General features: G+C 43.0%; 1 protein-coding gene across 2 annotated transcripts in view; it reads left to right on the forward strand.

Annotated features, from left to right (window-relative positions):
* TTC39A (tetratricopeptide repeat domain 39A) overlaps positions 1-15351 on the forward strand; it is a 721538-nt gene that overhangs the window by 542477 nt on the left and 163710 nt on the right. For both annotated transcript variants that reach the window (XM_085602648.1, XM_085602649.1), the window contains exon 4: positions 1945-2021. In XM_085602648.1, the coding sequence (XP_085458774.1) occupies positions 1945-2021 (77 nt within the window). The remainder of the gene's footprint in view (positions 1-1944; positions 2022-15351) is intronic.

Below are 15351 nucleotides of genomic sequence, written 5' to 3' on the forward strand. Positions count from 1 at the left end.
AGGGGTAGGTGTAGATGTGAGTGAGTGATTTTAAAAAAGGTTGGATAATCCAAAAGAAGAGTTTAATGGAATGGTCATCCACCTTATTAAAAAATACAAAAGAGCGGCTGCTCGCTGGCTCAATGGTCCAGGGGAGCAATACTCTGCTCTAAAAATGTGGTCGACATGTTTCACGCAGTGTGTTCAAAAATGACACTGTACATTTCATCAGGACCTATAAAAAACTATCTACACACTGTGGTTAGGTGGAGGAGTTCCTACCTACCAGTATCCTTACGTGCGAGCACGTGGTCCCGCCAGATCTAGTGGTAACCTAACTAGGTGGTAGTGCTTACTTCTAAGGTTTGGTCAGCTCTTGACACCTCAGTGGATGGTGTCCTGTCCTTTTTCAGACGATCGCTGGAAATCTACCCCATGCGCCGAGCCGAGAAACCGGAGCTGACCAAACCTTAGACGCAAACGTCGTGTGTAGATAGCAGTGCCTTCCTCCCCTGGACCATTGAGCCAGCGAGCAGCTGCTCTTTTGTATTTCTTAAAAAGCTGGATGACCATTCCATTAAACTCTTCTTTTGGATTATCCAACCTTTCTTTTAAATCACTCACTCACATCTACACCTACTAGGGCCCTCACACCCTCGGCACCATATGGCAGGAACAGAAGATCTCTGCTAAAGAGCCCCTTTATGGGTGCCCGTCGGGTATTGCACCGCCAACCCGACGAGGAGCGGGTCCATATGATAAAGCATGACACCTAGCTTGCTGGGTGTGTGAGGACTCTAGTTCCGTTTAGGAGGATTCCCCTCCTTTGGCCTCCACTCTCGTTGTGCTTATTGTTTACCATGTAGATCCTTTGGTTTATCCAATCCCTTGTTGCTATTGTGAAGCCCTGGGGTCTATCACGATATAGCTTTCGTACATGTGGTAAAAAAAACATGGCCACCATATTTCTTGTGAAAATGTAGTAATCTTTGAGACAGTTCACGCAAGATCTTGCGGGTGGGTAATTTTTGCTTTGACTTCCTGGTTCACCAGGGATATTTTAAAATGAAGACTGCCATACTTCACTTCATTGGAATTGATGCGGATACCTACTATCATGGAACCACTTATCATTCTCTGACAAAACATCTAAAGTATCAAACAAATACATCTCCATTTGGTTCCCAGTTGTGTAAAGGTATATTCATGAAAGTCTTGAGCCGTGGTTGTGTCAGCAAAAGTTCCTTTCATAATTTATGACATATTTGCAGAGGTAGACTTGTCAGTTCCCCAATATTCTTCAGGAAAAAAGTATGTAAATGAGAGAGGATTGGGTATGAGTGAATACAAGATTTTTCAAAGCAAGGCAATCGAATGTAAGTGCCAAATTATCCTACAATTGACAACACAATGGTGGATTTAAATAGAGATAATTGGATCCTTGAACTGCGTCTGAATGCTCATGACCACCAACTTCAGACACATCAAGACTTGTATGACTTCACAGCATTCAGATGATGGGCTGTAAAGATATAAATGAGTGAGTTTTGTTGTATTGTTAGCTATTGATTATATTCAGAATGCAATTATACTTGTGTAGCTTTATAAGTATGAGTGGTGACAAGATGAGAAAGTATGTTAACCTGTGTTGTTATGTATCACTCCCCCATAGTAAGAGTTGTATTCGCGCAAAAGGTATTTGAGTCTGTGGTGTAGAAATTAAATTCTAAATTACTGAAATATATCTATTTTTATTAAATTATCCGAACAATAATCAGATTGGGATTCACCAAACCCTGTGTCCAAATGAGTGAGAACACACAAACATCTGGGAAATGAGGGCTGTCCCCTGTCCTTGTTATTATGTCTTATGTTTATTGAGCCCTTGCATCAGTACCTACACCTGTCATGTACCTACCTCTATGGTTATGTTATAAATAACTCACAACGTCTTCTTTTCTCTAGGTATAGAAAAAAGTCTACGGTAGCAGATTCTTTCAACAGCTTGGTACGCGGCCAAAGTCTTGAACAGTTTACTGAAGGTACGTATCCTATCCAATGGGGTTTCACTTCAAATCTTTATTTTGTCTAATGGGGTTTCTATATGGCGATGATTAACTGGGGGTATGGCTTCTTTCTAATGGTGTTTGTATCTGGTGGGTGTTCACTGCAGTTATGTGTTCCATATAATTAGGTGTTGCTGAAGGTGTGTTTTCTATCCAATGAGATTTCACTGGAGCCATGTATTCTACCTAATGGGCTTTCACTAAATGTAATCCCTGTTTAATGGGATTTCAATGAATATATGTATTGAGTCCAGGTGGTTTTATTGAATGTATATATTGCATCCCATGGAGTTTCTCTAAAGGTACACATTCTGTCCCTCGGTTTTCTCATAGGTAATGCTCCTTTTGTATTTTCTGGTTGCGAAAACAACTTCATGAAACTTACTTATGAGCAGTCAACATGTGTGCTGTGACATGACCTAGCTAGGGAGCTTGAGTGTCCTAAACATGATTAAAAAATGTGTACCTTTTGAAGAAACATCGGGCCAAATGTAGGTAAAAGCAGTTTTGCGAGTCCTTAATAGCAAATTTTAGGGAATCGCTATTAAGGACCCGCAAAATGCCATGTAGGTAGGAATCGCAATATTTTTTGTGATTCCTTAATTGCGATTCGCAATCAAGGAATACCTTCCCATTCATTCCTATGGGCACAGAGGCCCATAGGAATGAATGGGAATTGCGCACGCAATTTGTAAGTACCCAGTAGGTACTCGCAAATTGCGTGCGCAATTTCAAGGGTGCAAGGGTTCCAGAGGGACACCCTGTTGCACCCCTGAAATGTGCATGTGTGCACATGTGGCACACATACATGCCCTAAGGGCATGAATGTGTGCCACATGGCACTTTTAAAAAGCAAAAAAGTGCTTTTTTAAAGGAAATCGCAAATTACCACCAACTTGAAGTTGGTGGTAATTTGCGATTCCTTAATGCCAAATTGCACTTTCTTTTGTGCTTCTTACATTGCATTTAAGGAATCGCAATTTGCGATTCCTTAAATGCAATCGCAAGATAGGGAATCGCAAATTTTGAGATTCCTTATTTTGCATGCGGGTTTTTGTGTGCTACATTGCACACTGCTAATTTGCAATCGCAAACGCTGAAATTCTGCGAATTTCAGCAATTGCGATCGCAAATTGTCTTCCTACATGTGGCCCATATCCCATAGTCCATTCCTAGCTGATTCCTGAGAACAGAGTTGTACACCTTTTGAAATAGTAAAATGGTTGTCGCGTTCTTGTCTGTTGTTACCATTCTCTGCTGTGCCACGGTACCTTGAAATAGAACAACATACTAAACAGTTTCCCACCCTATTATCCAACCAGTGCCCCTGTGGGCCTTCTGCCACTCTGGCCTTTTCCTAGTGGGTTACATTTTAGGGGTCTGCTTGTAGAGCTTGATCAGCTGCCAGGACCCAACCATGGGTAGCAGTGTTGGACTGGCATGTCGGGCAGTCTGGCACTTCCAGATGGGCCAGCTAGAAAGTTCCAGTATATGGGCCATTTCTTCGGTCCCATGGTGGGCCATTTCTTCGGTTCCATAGTGGGCCATTGCTTCGGTCCCATGGTGGGCCATTTCTCCGGTCCCATGGTGGGCCATTTCTTCGGTCCCATAATGGGCCATTTCTTCGGTTCCATTGTGGGCCATTTCTTCGGTTCCATGGTGTGCCATTTCTTCAGTTCCATGGTGGGCCATTTCTTCAGTTCCATGGTGGGCCATTTCTTCGGTCCCATGGTGGGCCATTTCTTTGGTCCCATGGTGGGCCATTTCTTCAGTTCCATGGTGGGGCATTGCTTCGGTCCCATGGTGGGCCATTTCTTTGGTCCCATGGTGGGCCATTTCTTCAGTTCCATGGTGGGCCATTGCTTCGGTCCCATGGTGGGCCATTTCTTTGGTCCCATGGTGGGCCATTTCTCCGGTCCCATGGTGGGCCATTTCTTCGGTTCCATGGTCCGTGACGGACGGACACATCCATCCGTGTCTAACATGACGTTTTATGCACTGTGGTTTGAGTGCAAGGTGAGGTCAACGTGAGGTATTTATTTTCCGTGCATCAGTGATCAGTGCTCGGAGCACATATGGTGCTCTAAACTGGGCTGGGCAGCTCCCTGTAAATGATTAAAACCTGTGCTAATAAGATACAGTATCCTATTCCTTGGCTGTGCTCGCTCTATTGATCCAGTTCACCTTCTGAGGAATGTCATCAGTAGGAAATCAATCAGAAGTCAAGGACCTTTCCAATCAGTCACTGTTTCGGCACCCCACCGAGCATGGGAATTCGATTTCTTTCTGTCCATCAACTTGTTTCAAAATGGTGGATTTCAGACAAATTCTCCATAAAATAATCACAAGTCAGCATGAATTTTATCAAGAACTGCATCTCCCAGAATGCATTTGAAAAACTGCTGCACGCGGGCTGACGGTCTACTCCTTCCCTCCACTGGTCAAAAAGCCTATAATGTTTTAACCCTTTGTCCCCCTAGCATTTCATTACAATATATACCAACAGTGATGTATGCTACAATATAATCATTTCATTTGCCCTCTTAGTCTGGGAGCTTTGGGACACCATGAATTGTCTGGGAATATGTTATGTTGTGTCAGATGCACACACCATTGCTTTACATCATGGCGTGAGCATTCTGTGACTGTCTAGAAGGTTCTGGGTAAATATGTGATGCTATCTCCCCTCTGAGTTTGTATTCTGGATCCTGTAGCCAGAATTACTTTTGAAGGTTAACACATCTGTACTTGCTCCTTGTATGTACGTTATACAATGTATGTAACTGTTTATCACTGTTAATATTTTCTTTACCCATACGTTGTCTTCTCCTGGCACAGCATCATAGCGCTCCGCTAGCTCTTGGCATCTGCTTCAGTGAGCTCAGTCTTGCTATACGCTGTTTCGGGTATCAGCAAAGCTCATGACTTTGGGAATTGTGGGACGTTTGTGGGACAATGAAAGGAAGAACAGTAACTCGGGGGCAACACTGCACTCGTAGTTAACCACGCCACGCCTACTCTAAGCCACGCCCACTCTAAGGATGGTGTCTCGTTAATCAGTGTATACCTTTACTCACCAGTTACAATAGCAACCGTTCATCAGTCCTGGCTGCTAACATCCCAGTTACCATCACCACTACTATTGCGTGTCTGCCATTAGTCATAAAACAAGCATTGGTAAAGCCAATAGGTTTGGGTTATAACTGAAATGCAAGCCAAATATATTGACGTAGCCAACCTTTGCTCAGAGAAGAGAGGTCGCCGAGAAGTATAATTAGTGGATCCCGCTCAGACAGGAAGGAGGAAGTGAAGTTGGGGCGCACTGTCATGCTGACAAGTTCTTACCCACTATTTGTCTCTTTTACTCTCTTCCTCTGGTAGGTAGGTCGGTAGGTAGGTACGTACACACACACACTTAAAATAACATGTATAAAAATCCAATGCACTCTGAATGAGTGGCAAAGCGGTCCTCTTTGTAAGATGATCACTGTGGTGTATAGCCCTGCGGATGGACACATTGCTGGACGACTCGTTTGGGGTCTCTCTTGGCCCAGCAGCAATCTATTGATTTGATGGAGAGTAGAGAAGTTAGGTAAACAGTCTCAGAAAAAATAATAAAGGAATATAACTAGCAATATGGGACTGCTACTACAAACAGCTATGGTCTCAGGAACAGGGCCATAATACATTAACACACTGAGGAAAATGTGTTGCTTAGACTATATAAATAAATTCAGAAATACAAATAGGGCCATCTCTTCTCTGTGATCCCAAACGCCCTCTCTGTGAAACCTAAATCTTGAATGAACAGCTTTTATTTCTTAGACCTGCATCTCCTAGAGAGGAGCAATCACAGCATAACCTCTTGTACGTTTCCACTGTCACACTTTGTCTCCTCTGAAACCCTTTAACTCAAGGCTCCCAAGCTCCTCCTCGGAGTGCTGTGATGAGGCATGAATGTCTACAGTCTGGCCCTGTTCTCTTACTCTATGAAGAGCTTCAGTGGATCAGCAGCAGACCTTCCAAAGTCTATCTTCTCAAGAAACCCCACCTTTATGTAACCAATGGGCATGTTACCTCTCTCCTGACAATGCTGTACTGCTTGAGGATACATGTGTCTGTGAATGCCTCTCTGCCAAGCTTGTTTGTTGGCAGCCCCTTCCTTTGTGATTCCCTTATTTCACCTCTACAAAAATTACCATCCTCCTAGTTTTGTTACACCTGCAAGTGAAACTCACCTATGGTTAACAAAAATGCCAGATACTTTGAGTCTGACACCATACAGTGCATTCGGCTTGGTATCCTTACAAACCAAAAGCTGTCAAAATACCAGTAGCTAGTTAAGCTTTCTTCAGCGGGTCACACCAGTGCAAAACAGCGTTACCACACCTTGCAGTCTCTTGTGCCGCTCACGTGTGGAATAGCAGATGTCTGACTCCGGTGTGAAGAAAGCAGCTGGTGCTCAGTGCACAGTCTGGTTTGCAAATAAACGCTGAAGAAAGCTCAATGTGGATTTAAAGAAATAGAGTTGACATAGCATTTACATGCTATTGCTTAGAAAACAAACTATAATAACAGTGTCAGGCAGTTGAGTGTGCATTGGTGTTCACAGCAAAGGCAGGGCTTAAACGTTCCCAGAAAATCAACTCTTATCTATATCAACTAAAGACCAGACTAAAAGACTGGTCACAAAAAGTGATTGCAAATTGTGCACCACTCTTTGCAGGTAGTCCTTAATTAATTAATCCTATGCATTATTAGGTTGCGTCACAACATCTCCACTTGTTCGCAGAATGATGTGCCTAATGATTGTTAGGCAGGTCGCTATTTGCAACCCATTGTGTTTGACTACACACACAGGGTTGGTAGCCTATATGGGAACCTTTACTGCTTTTGCATTCCCAAACAGGACTTTTTCTTTCTTTTTAGAGCAGCCCGCATTCCTTATAAACATGGTGCTACATAAAAAAAGTTTTCTGTATGGGGAAACATCAAGGAGAGGAGTCAGTGGTGCCCTCGGCCGCTGCCTTCTCCCCCTAGGCTGCCGACATGGTTCACAAAGGGGACAGTGTCCCTTCTATGAGGTGTTTGGAAATGATCAATGGTTTGCAACAGCAATTGTAGTTAACCATACTGAATTGTAATTAGTAGAGAATGCTCCTTTCATGCCCCTTCCGAATTGTGATTCAGTATGGGTCAGTTAACCCAGTTTGTGAGTTGGAAATGCTTTTTTGACTATCATTATGGGTTTAGTACAAATCAAAAAGCCATTTTGCGGTTGTGAACTTTTAAACATGACTTCCTTGGCATGGTATTCCCCCAATCTTCTTGCTTTTACCCCTCCTATTCTGCTGAGTTTGTGTTTGTGGGCTTTAGGATACTGTGCACTTTACCACTGCTAACCAGTGCTAAAGTGCTTGTGCTCTCTCCTTAAAACAACGGTACACTTATCATATACCTGATTGGTACATTTAATTTACTTTTAAGTCCCTAGTATATGGTACTACATGTACCCGGGGTCTGTAAATTAAATGCTAATAGTGGGCCTGCAGCTCTCCTTGCGGCACCCACTAAAGTAGTACTTTAAAACATGTTTGAGGCCTGCCAGCTGTAAGCAGTGCAGTTTTAAACTCTAATTTTGACCTGCAAAATAAACCTTCTGCCAGGCTTACACCTTCCTTTTTGATGCTTATATGTCACCCCTAAGGTAGGTCCTAAAGACTCATAGGGCAGGGTGCATTGTATTTAAAAAGTAGGACATGTGTCCCTAATTTGTACATGTGCTGGCAGTGAAAAACAGCTAAAGTCGTTTTTCACTGCTGTAAGGCCTATCTCTCCCATTACCTAACACTGCCTTACCTATTACATTTAGTAAGTGCTAACTTTGGATTGGGAACAGATAGATATTTATTATTTACACTCAAATTAATTGTAATCTAAAATCCTCTTTAATGGTACCCTCGTCTACTGACCACCCGGACCGTGAGCCTCCTTCATCAACCTCATCACCGACGTTATCGCCCCACTGACCAGTGACTCCAGAGCCTTCATGTTCCTCAGCAACATCAACTTACACATAGAAGACAGAACCGATTCATACTTCATGACACTTCTTGAAAGCCTAAACAACATCGGACTCACCCAGTTAGTCACAAAACCAACTCCCATCACAGGACATTCTCTGGACCCCATCAGCGACAGCATCAAGTACATCTCCACTTCACTGCTCACATGAACTGACCGCTCCATCATTCACTTTCAAATCAACACTTTGCAAGCCAATGGGCCCACCAGCAGCAGCCTACTCAGCTGCAGCTAGAGCAAAATCTCAGAAGCAGTCTGGCTCAACGCCCTCAGCACAGCCCCACCTAAATCCACTTACAACATCAAAGAGGACATCACCTACTTCAACAACTAGATCAAGAACTGTGCAGACTCCCTTGCACCCATCAAACCCATCAAGCAAAGGAGACCCCACAAGCAGGCTAGCTGGTTCACAGAGGTCCTCCAAGACTCCAAACGGCACTGAAAACAGCTAAAAAGAAAATGGCGAGCTAGTCATGAAACCACTGATAAAACCACCTATAAGGCTAAACTCAGACTCTACCACCAGCAACTGAAAGACTCAAAGAAAAGAGCTCTAACAGCTGCAAGGAGATCTTCTCGATTGTCAAGGAATTCACCACACCCATAGCCCCTGTCAACAGCATCACTCCCTCCCTCCCAAAAACTCTGCAGCGATCTATCTAACTTCTTCCACAGCAAACTCATGTACATCTACAACAACTTCACACTCTAACCAGACCATCCCGAACCTGCCAATCACCTCCCAAAACAGCCACCTGAACAAATGGAAAACTCTAACAAGAGAAGATGTAGAGAAGATCATGCAGACCATCCACTCAGGATCCCAGCAAATCCATACCTCAACCACATCTACAACTTTAGAGTACACCCAATCAGCACCACCCTCACCCACATGAACGCCTCCATCACACCTGCCACCTTCTTAGAAGACTGAAAGCATGCAGTAATCAATGACCTCCTCAAGAAGTCATTAGCTGACCCGATCTAACTAAGCAATTTCTGACTGATCTCCCTTCTCCAAACTACGTGATAGAGAAGAGCGATCAACATGCAACTCACAAGCCACCTCAAACAACACGACCTACTGAACAGCACTCAATCAGGTTTCAGAAAAAAATACAACACCAAAACAGCCCTCATCGCAGTCACCGATGACAACCACACCATCATGGACCGAGGAGAAACAGCAGCCCTCATCATCTTCGAACCCTTGATGGCATTCAACACAGTCTCCCACAGCACACTCATCAGTAGGATACACGAGATTGGAATCCAAGGACCGGCATTCAGCTGCATCTGCTCCTTTCTCACGGGAAGAACCCAAAAAGTCAGGCTTCCTCCCTTCACATTGAAGACCTGACCTGCGTAGTCCCCCAGGGATCATCTCTCAGCTTGACCCTGTTCAACATCTACATTACTCCACCCGCCAACATCATCCGATCCCAAGGCATCACCATCTTCTACGCAGATGACACCAATTCATCCTCTCGCTGACAGGTAAGAAAGCCACCACCAGAAACAACTTAATCAACTGCATGACCTTGGTAGCAGAATGGATGAGAGCCAATGGCCTGAAGCTCAACTCCAACCAGACGGAAGTACCGGTCTTTGAAAACAAAACAAGATCTCCCCAGGGGGCGACACCTGGTGGCCGGCAGAATTAGTAGGACTAACACCCACCGACCATGCCATAAATCTGGGGATCATCCTAGATGACAAACTCAACCTGACGTCACAAGTCAACTTAGTGAGTGATGCCTGCTTCCACATCCTACATATACTACAAAAACTCTTCAAGTGGCTGCCACAAAAACAAAGACGAACCATCATGCAAGCACTCATCACAAACAGACTTGACTATGGCAATGCACTGTACATCGGAATCGACAACTAGCTTTTACACAGACTTCAGACCATATGGAACACCGCCGCAAGACTCATACTCAAACTCCCTTGCCTCACTCCCATCTTATCTCATTCAGAAAGCTTCACTGGTTACCCATCCACAAACGCATCACATTCAAACTCCTCATGCAAACCTACAAAGCTCTGCACAACACCGGACTAGCATACCTAAACAATCACATGCATTTCACCAGCCTTCTAGACACCTATGTTCAGCCTCACTCTCTCTCACACACACACACATACACACACTCCTGCATCAACAAAAGGAGATCAGGAGTTTCCTCACTCTCCTGCATCGCACTGAAGGCCTGGAGCAACCTCTCACAACACATTAGAGCCACCTCCTCGCTTCTTGAGATTTGCAAGAAGCTGAAGACCTGGCTTTTCGAATAACTCTGCGGGGACCACATGCCTACATACCTACTCAATACCTTACGGGTGATTAGTGTGCTCTACAAATGAACAGAATATAGCAATGATAAAGTCAGATTGTAAGTTATAGATCTGAAAATACCACTTGTAGAAGGTTGGCATTTTCTTGTCCCAATCATCTGTGCCTTCTGTCAGTATCCTGGTCTCATGACTGTGAATGTCTCCACCGTTGGTGTTTGTGTATTTCCTACTTACAGTGACACAAAGGGGCTCAAGTGTGCACAGAATGGGCCATCCTGGCAGAATGACTAGGGAGGAGTTGTCTGTGCCCCACTTACACTTTTAAAGGCTTTGCCTCTTGCACATACAAAGGAACATTACACCAATCAAGAACCCTGCCTTTTACACCCCCAAACAGTATGAAGCCTTGACATGTGAAGGGGGAGAACTTGCAAGAACCAGATGTGAGGGTAGGACAGGGAGTGCCCACACAAAGGCTGGCACTAGGTATAAATATAGGACCTCCAGAGCTACTCATCCAAACACTCCTGGACCTTGGAAGTTGCAGAAGAACTGCTGCCAGAGGAATGCTCTGCTGCTTGAAGGATTGCCTTGCTGTTTGAGAAAGAAGACTGCTTGCCTTCATCCCAGGCTAACCAAAGTGACTTCAAGCGCCAGTCGGCTGACCTGTGTGAGCTGCAGGGACACAACACGCTTCAGAGGCCTCCCTGCAATTGCTGATCTGCAAATGGGACTGCTTGGGCCCTGCTGACCTCTGCTCTATTGAGTCCTGATCCCCAAGAGGTGCCTCCCCAGGTTCTGGACCCTTGGCTGGCATCAAAATATATTCCTCCTGGAGAAAAGTTAAAAAACCCGAAGTTTGGACTCACTGCGACTGTGAACTAGCCTTTTCGTGCCGCGCCGTGATGACCGTCGATGCAAAGCTCTGCTAAAACCTGCTCTTTGTGCCATCGTGACAGATTGCTGCGACCGACAATGTGAGACTTGCACTTTGAGCTACAGTAATGACAGCCCACGATGACTGCCAATGCAAACCTACAGCAATGACTGTCCGTGATGCTTGATCGGCTCTTTGTTCTATAGCGATGACCGTAAGCAATGCTCAACCTTCTTCAACGTGGACAGAACTCTTCGTTTGCACAGGACTTGGAGGGTAACTTTTCAGCAGGACTAACCTGGTCCCTGTATACAACCTGAATTTCATCACATTCTGCCTGAAAGTGTGAGTTTCTCCAGGTCTAGCACAACTAGATGACCGCGAGTGAAGCTTTGTGCTTTTAGGTGCTATTTTCACTAAAAAAACATTTAAGAGAATAGCTCTGGTTCTACTGATTGGAGTTTTGTCATTCTAGTATCGTTTTGTTGATATAAATGAACACTATTTTTCTAAATTGGTTTGGTATTTTTCTTGAGTTGTGTTTTCACTTTATTACTATTTGTGTGCTACATAAGTACTTTACACATTGCCTCTAAGTTAAGGCTGACTGCTTTTTGTGCCAGGCTACCAGATGGTTAAGTATAGATTAATTTAGTGACTTTTGCGGTTCACCCTGACACGAATTGTGGTTGTTGCTTGAGTGGGGCTTCCACGCCCCTCAACCAATAACCTGATTTCTTACACAAACCCTGTGGTTTTCTGAATCACAGCTTTTTCAACCATACAATGGCTTAGTACATCTTGCCCCTAAATCCTTATAATGTTTGGCACATTACCTTACTTGCTTATCTGAGATTTTAATAATACACCAGAGCTTACAGTGGAATTAGCCCTTTTCCAAAAATTAAATATGTTGTTTCTTTTTACTGTTTTAACTTTACACTAATTTCTTATTTTATATTATGAACTATCTGACTTCCTTTGACATATTTTATGAATTGTCTCCATTTGTTAAACTTTTTTCAACCCTAGGAATAGGGAATGGTGTTAGAGGGGGGCTTCATGTAAAGTCTGCAGCAAATGTGGGAAAAAAAGGTTCTAGTCGTCAACATAAACTTTTAAAAACCTAGAGGACGCGGTTAATCCATCCAACATTTATATATTTTTTACTTGGCTGTACCAAAAGCTTTACTTGCAAAATAAAAAGTTTATTTTTGTGTGCAAACCTGATAATTGATTGACACAAGTGCCTCAAAGCGGATTTGAACCTTAAACTCAAACAGTCTTCATTTTAAATACTTTGATGACTGGAAGACCTCACAGTTTGGAGTGACTGTGATTTCGATCATCTAAGCTCAGAGCAGTATTCAGCCCTTCTGAGAAGAACTCCGTGTTAATTTTATCTCAGTGTCATGGCGTTGACGTGTTTCTGCTCAGGAGTTAATGTTTGTTCTCTCAAAGTACTCCTAGTAAAGTTTGTTTTTGAAACTGGGGTTCCTTCTTGATTTTTCAATAAAATAAAGTACTTCAACAAATATTGAGGGGTGGAGGCAAAAGTGATAATATTTCTGCATAACCACTTGGTCTGTTGTAGTTGAGTCACTCTTAGGCGTAATTGGGATGTCAAGCTAGTAACCTACTTCACTGTTGGGGGCCCCATTGTTGTGAACTATTGGGAAGAAAGATGCACAGTATGATGACTAAAATACTCTGAGTATTTAATTTTATCTCCTCAACATTCTCCTGGCTAAGCAATCATTCTGCAGAGATCCAGAAATCCAGAAAGGATAGAATTTGCAATACTGGCATTTGGAAGAGGTGCAGATTGAGAGCCCCTTTGTCCGACAGTGCCTGTAAGCATGTCAGATGTTTTTGTAGGGCTTAGGTCAACAAACTGAAGCAGGGCTCTGCATTGGAAGAAGTCCTGTTTCAGAGTTTTAAAAAAGCATGGCCTGCACGGAAAGCAAAAATAGGTCAGATCCAGCATCTGGTCCAATCCAGTGGTTTTAGCTATGTCAGATGTCTCTTCATTAATAAATAGGACACCTTTGCTAAAACTCTGTAAATAATTGTTGCAGCATTAGCCTGTGTAAAAGAAACAATTGATGGACGGAATGCTGGACAATGCAAACATTCACCCCCAGTCACAAGGATCTGGGTTTAATCCACCATTCTTTTGCTCAACACACCACCCCAGTTTGGACCCAGCCATATGCAAATCAGTCTTGACCCTGTTCCTTGTGGGAACAGTCCAGCCCGAACTGCCATGCCAGATCCTCCCTGGACCGGAAACAAGCATCCTGGGACCGGTTTCAGGGCATCACCCTTCATCAGCCAGTCTAGCTTGAATCCAGTGGTGTAGTGAGCACGGGACCCACGTCTGGGCATACCCTTCCCACTCAGGGCAACATATGCAAAAGAAACAATTGATGGACGGAATGCTGGACAATGCAAACATTCACCCCCAGTCACAAGGATCTGGGTTTAATCCATCATTTTTTTGCTCACCACACCACTCCAGTTTGGACCCAGCCATATGCAAATCAGTCTTGACCCTGTTCCTTGTGGGAACAGTCCAGCCCGAACTGCCAAGTCAGATCCTCCCTGCACCGGAAACAAGCATCCTGGAACCGGTTTCAGGGCATCACCCTTCATCAGGCAGGCTAGCTTGAATCCAGTGGTGTAGTGAGCACAGGAAATATACAACAATCAACCCCTTAAAAACATAATCAACATCATACATTCATTGATAATAAGGAATGTCCCACAGAAGAACAGTTGATTTCTTTTATTATCAAAAGGTCTTTTTAATCTTTTTTTTATTAAATATAAATAAATATACATATAAATTATCTCAAACAATCAGTTCAACATAAACAGTATTTTTTATTATTCATATAGAGCCACCATTTAATCGGGAGAAAATTATAATTCCAGTACACGTCTCCACATAGAATACAAAAAAAGAAAAACAAATACAGATAACTTCACACAATAACAAAAACTCACAATATTACTATTGACTCAGACAAAAGACATCATTACAAATAACACAATTGCGCCGACGGGCGTTTCGGAAATCCCATGTACCATCCTTCATCAGGGTGCTGATTACATGTGCTGTTTGGACTTCAAGGATACATTCTGTCTAACATTTAAATATGTTTGTATTCCAATACATTCGGAGCCCCATAAAATATATATATACCAAACTCTGTGGGAACAAATGAGGCACAATGATTAATTTCTAAACATATTTATAAAATCTCTATATCTGAAAAACACACACTGGAGCAATATTAATTAAACCTGTGAGTCTAAGAAATCAACTACGTGCTAAAGAACTAAAAAGTCACCATCACCACAAATACACAAAATCGGGAAGAATAACAAAACAATGCAGAAACCCAGTGTGGACAATAAATCTCATGTGATGAAAGAATATAGATGAAAGAATATAGATACACGACCAGCGAATAAGAAACAGTAAAAGTGAAATTCAAAAAGGGTACTCCACATACTTTTAGAGGCTATTCAGTATCCCAGGCGCTGATCATAATCGACGATGCTTCAAAAGTGCATCTCGAATTGAAAGCCCTAAATACAGCAACTAGAAAAACAATCAGGGGTTTAGAATATTATCAATCCCTCCTTCATTGGAATTTCTATAACCACAAAAGATAATGGAAAGTGGTGTGCCTACTTTAGCAAACCAATAGCCAAAGGCTTCCTGTGTTTGCTGTCTCTGTGATGAAATCTTCAGACTAAGAACATGATTCAAACTACAATACGAGAAAGACAAAAGAGAAGAAAACTCACTATCTCATACTATCGTCTCATTACTCTAGGGTAAAGGGAAGAAAATCCATCCTTGTACATATTTGGCAAATTCAAAGATGTAGTAAAAAAACTGGTATCACCAGGTGTTATGGCGGGGTCCAAGTCTCGTTCTTAAGAGGATCTATGTAAGAACCAAATAGAATAGTCAATAGACCCAGCGAGTCACTTGTATTATGCAGTCAAAAGGATATAGAAACTGCA

This window comes from Triturus cristatus, chromosome 4_2 (genome assembly GCF_964204655.1).
Source record: "Triturus cristatus chromosome 4_2, aTriCri1.1, whole genome shotgun sequence".
In the NCBI taxonomy this organism is placed as follows: domain Eukaryota; kingdom Metazoa; phylum Chordata; class Amphibia; order Caudata; family Salamandridae; genus Triturus; species Triturus cristatus.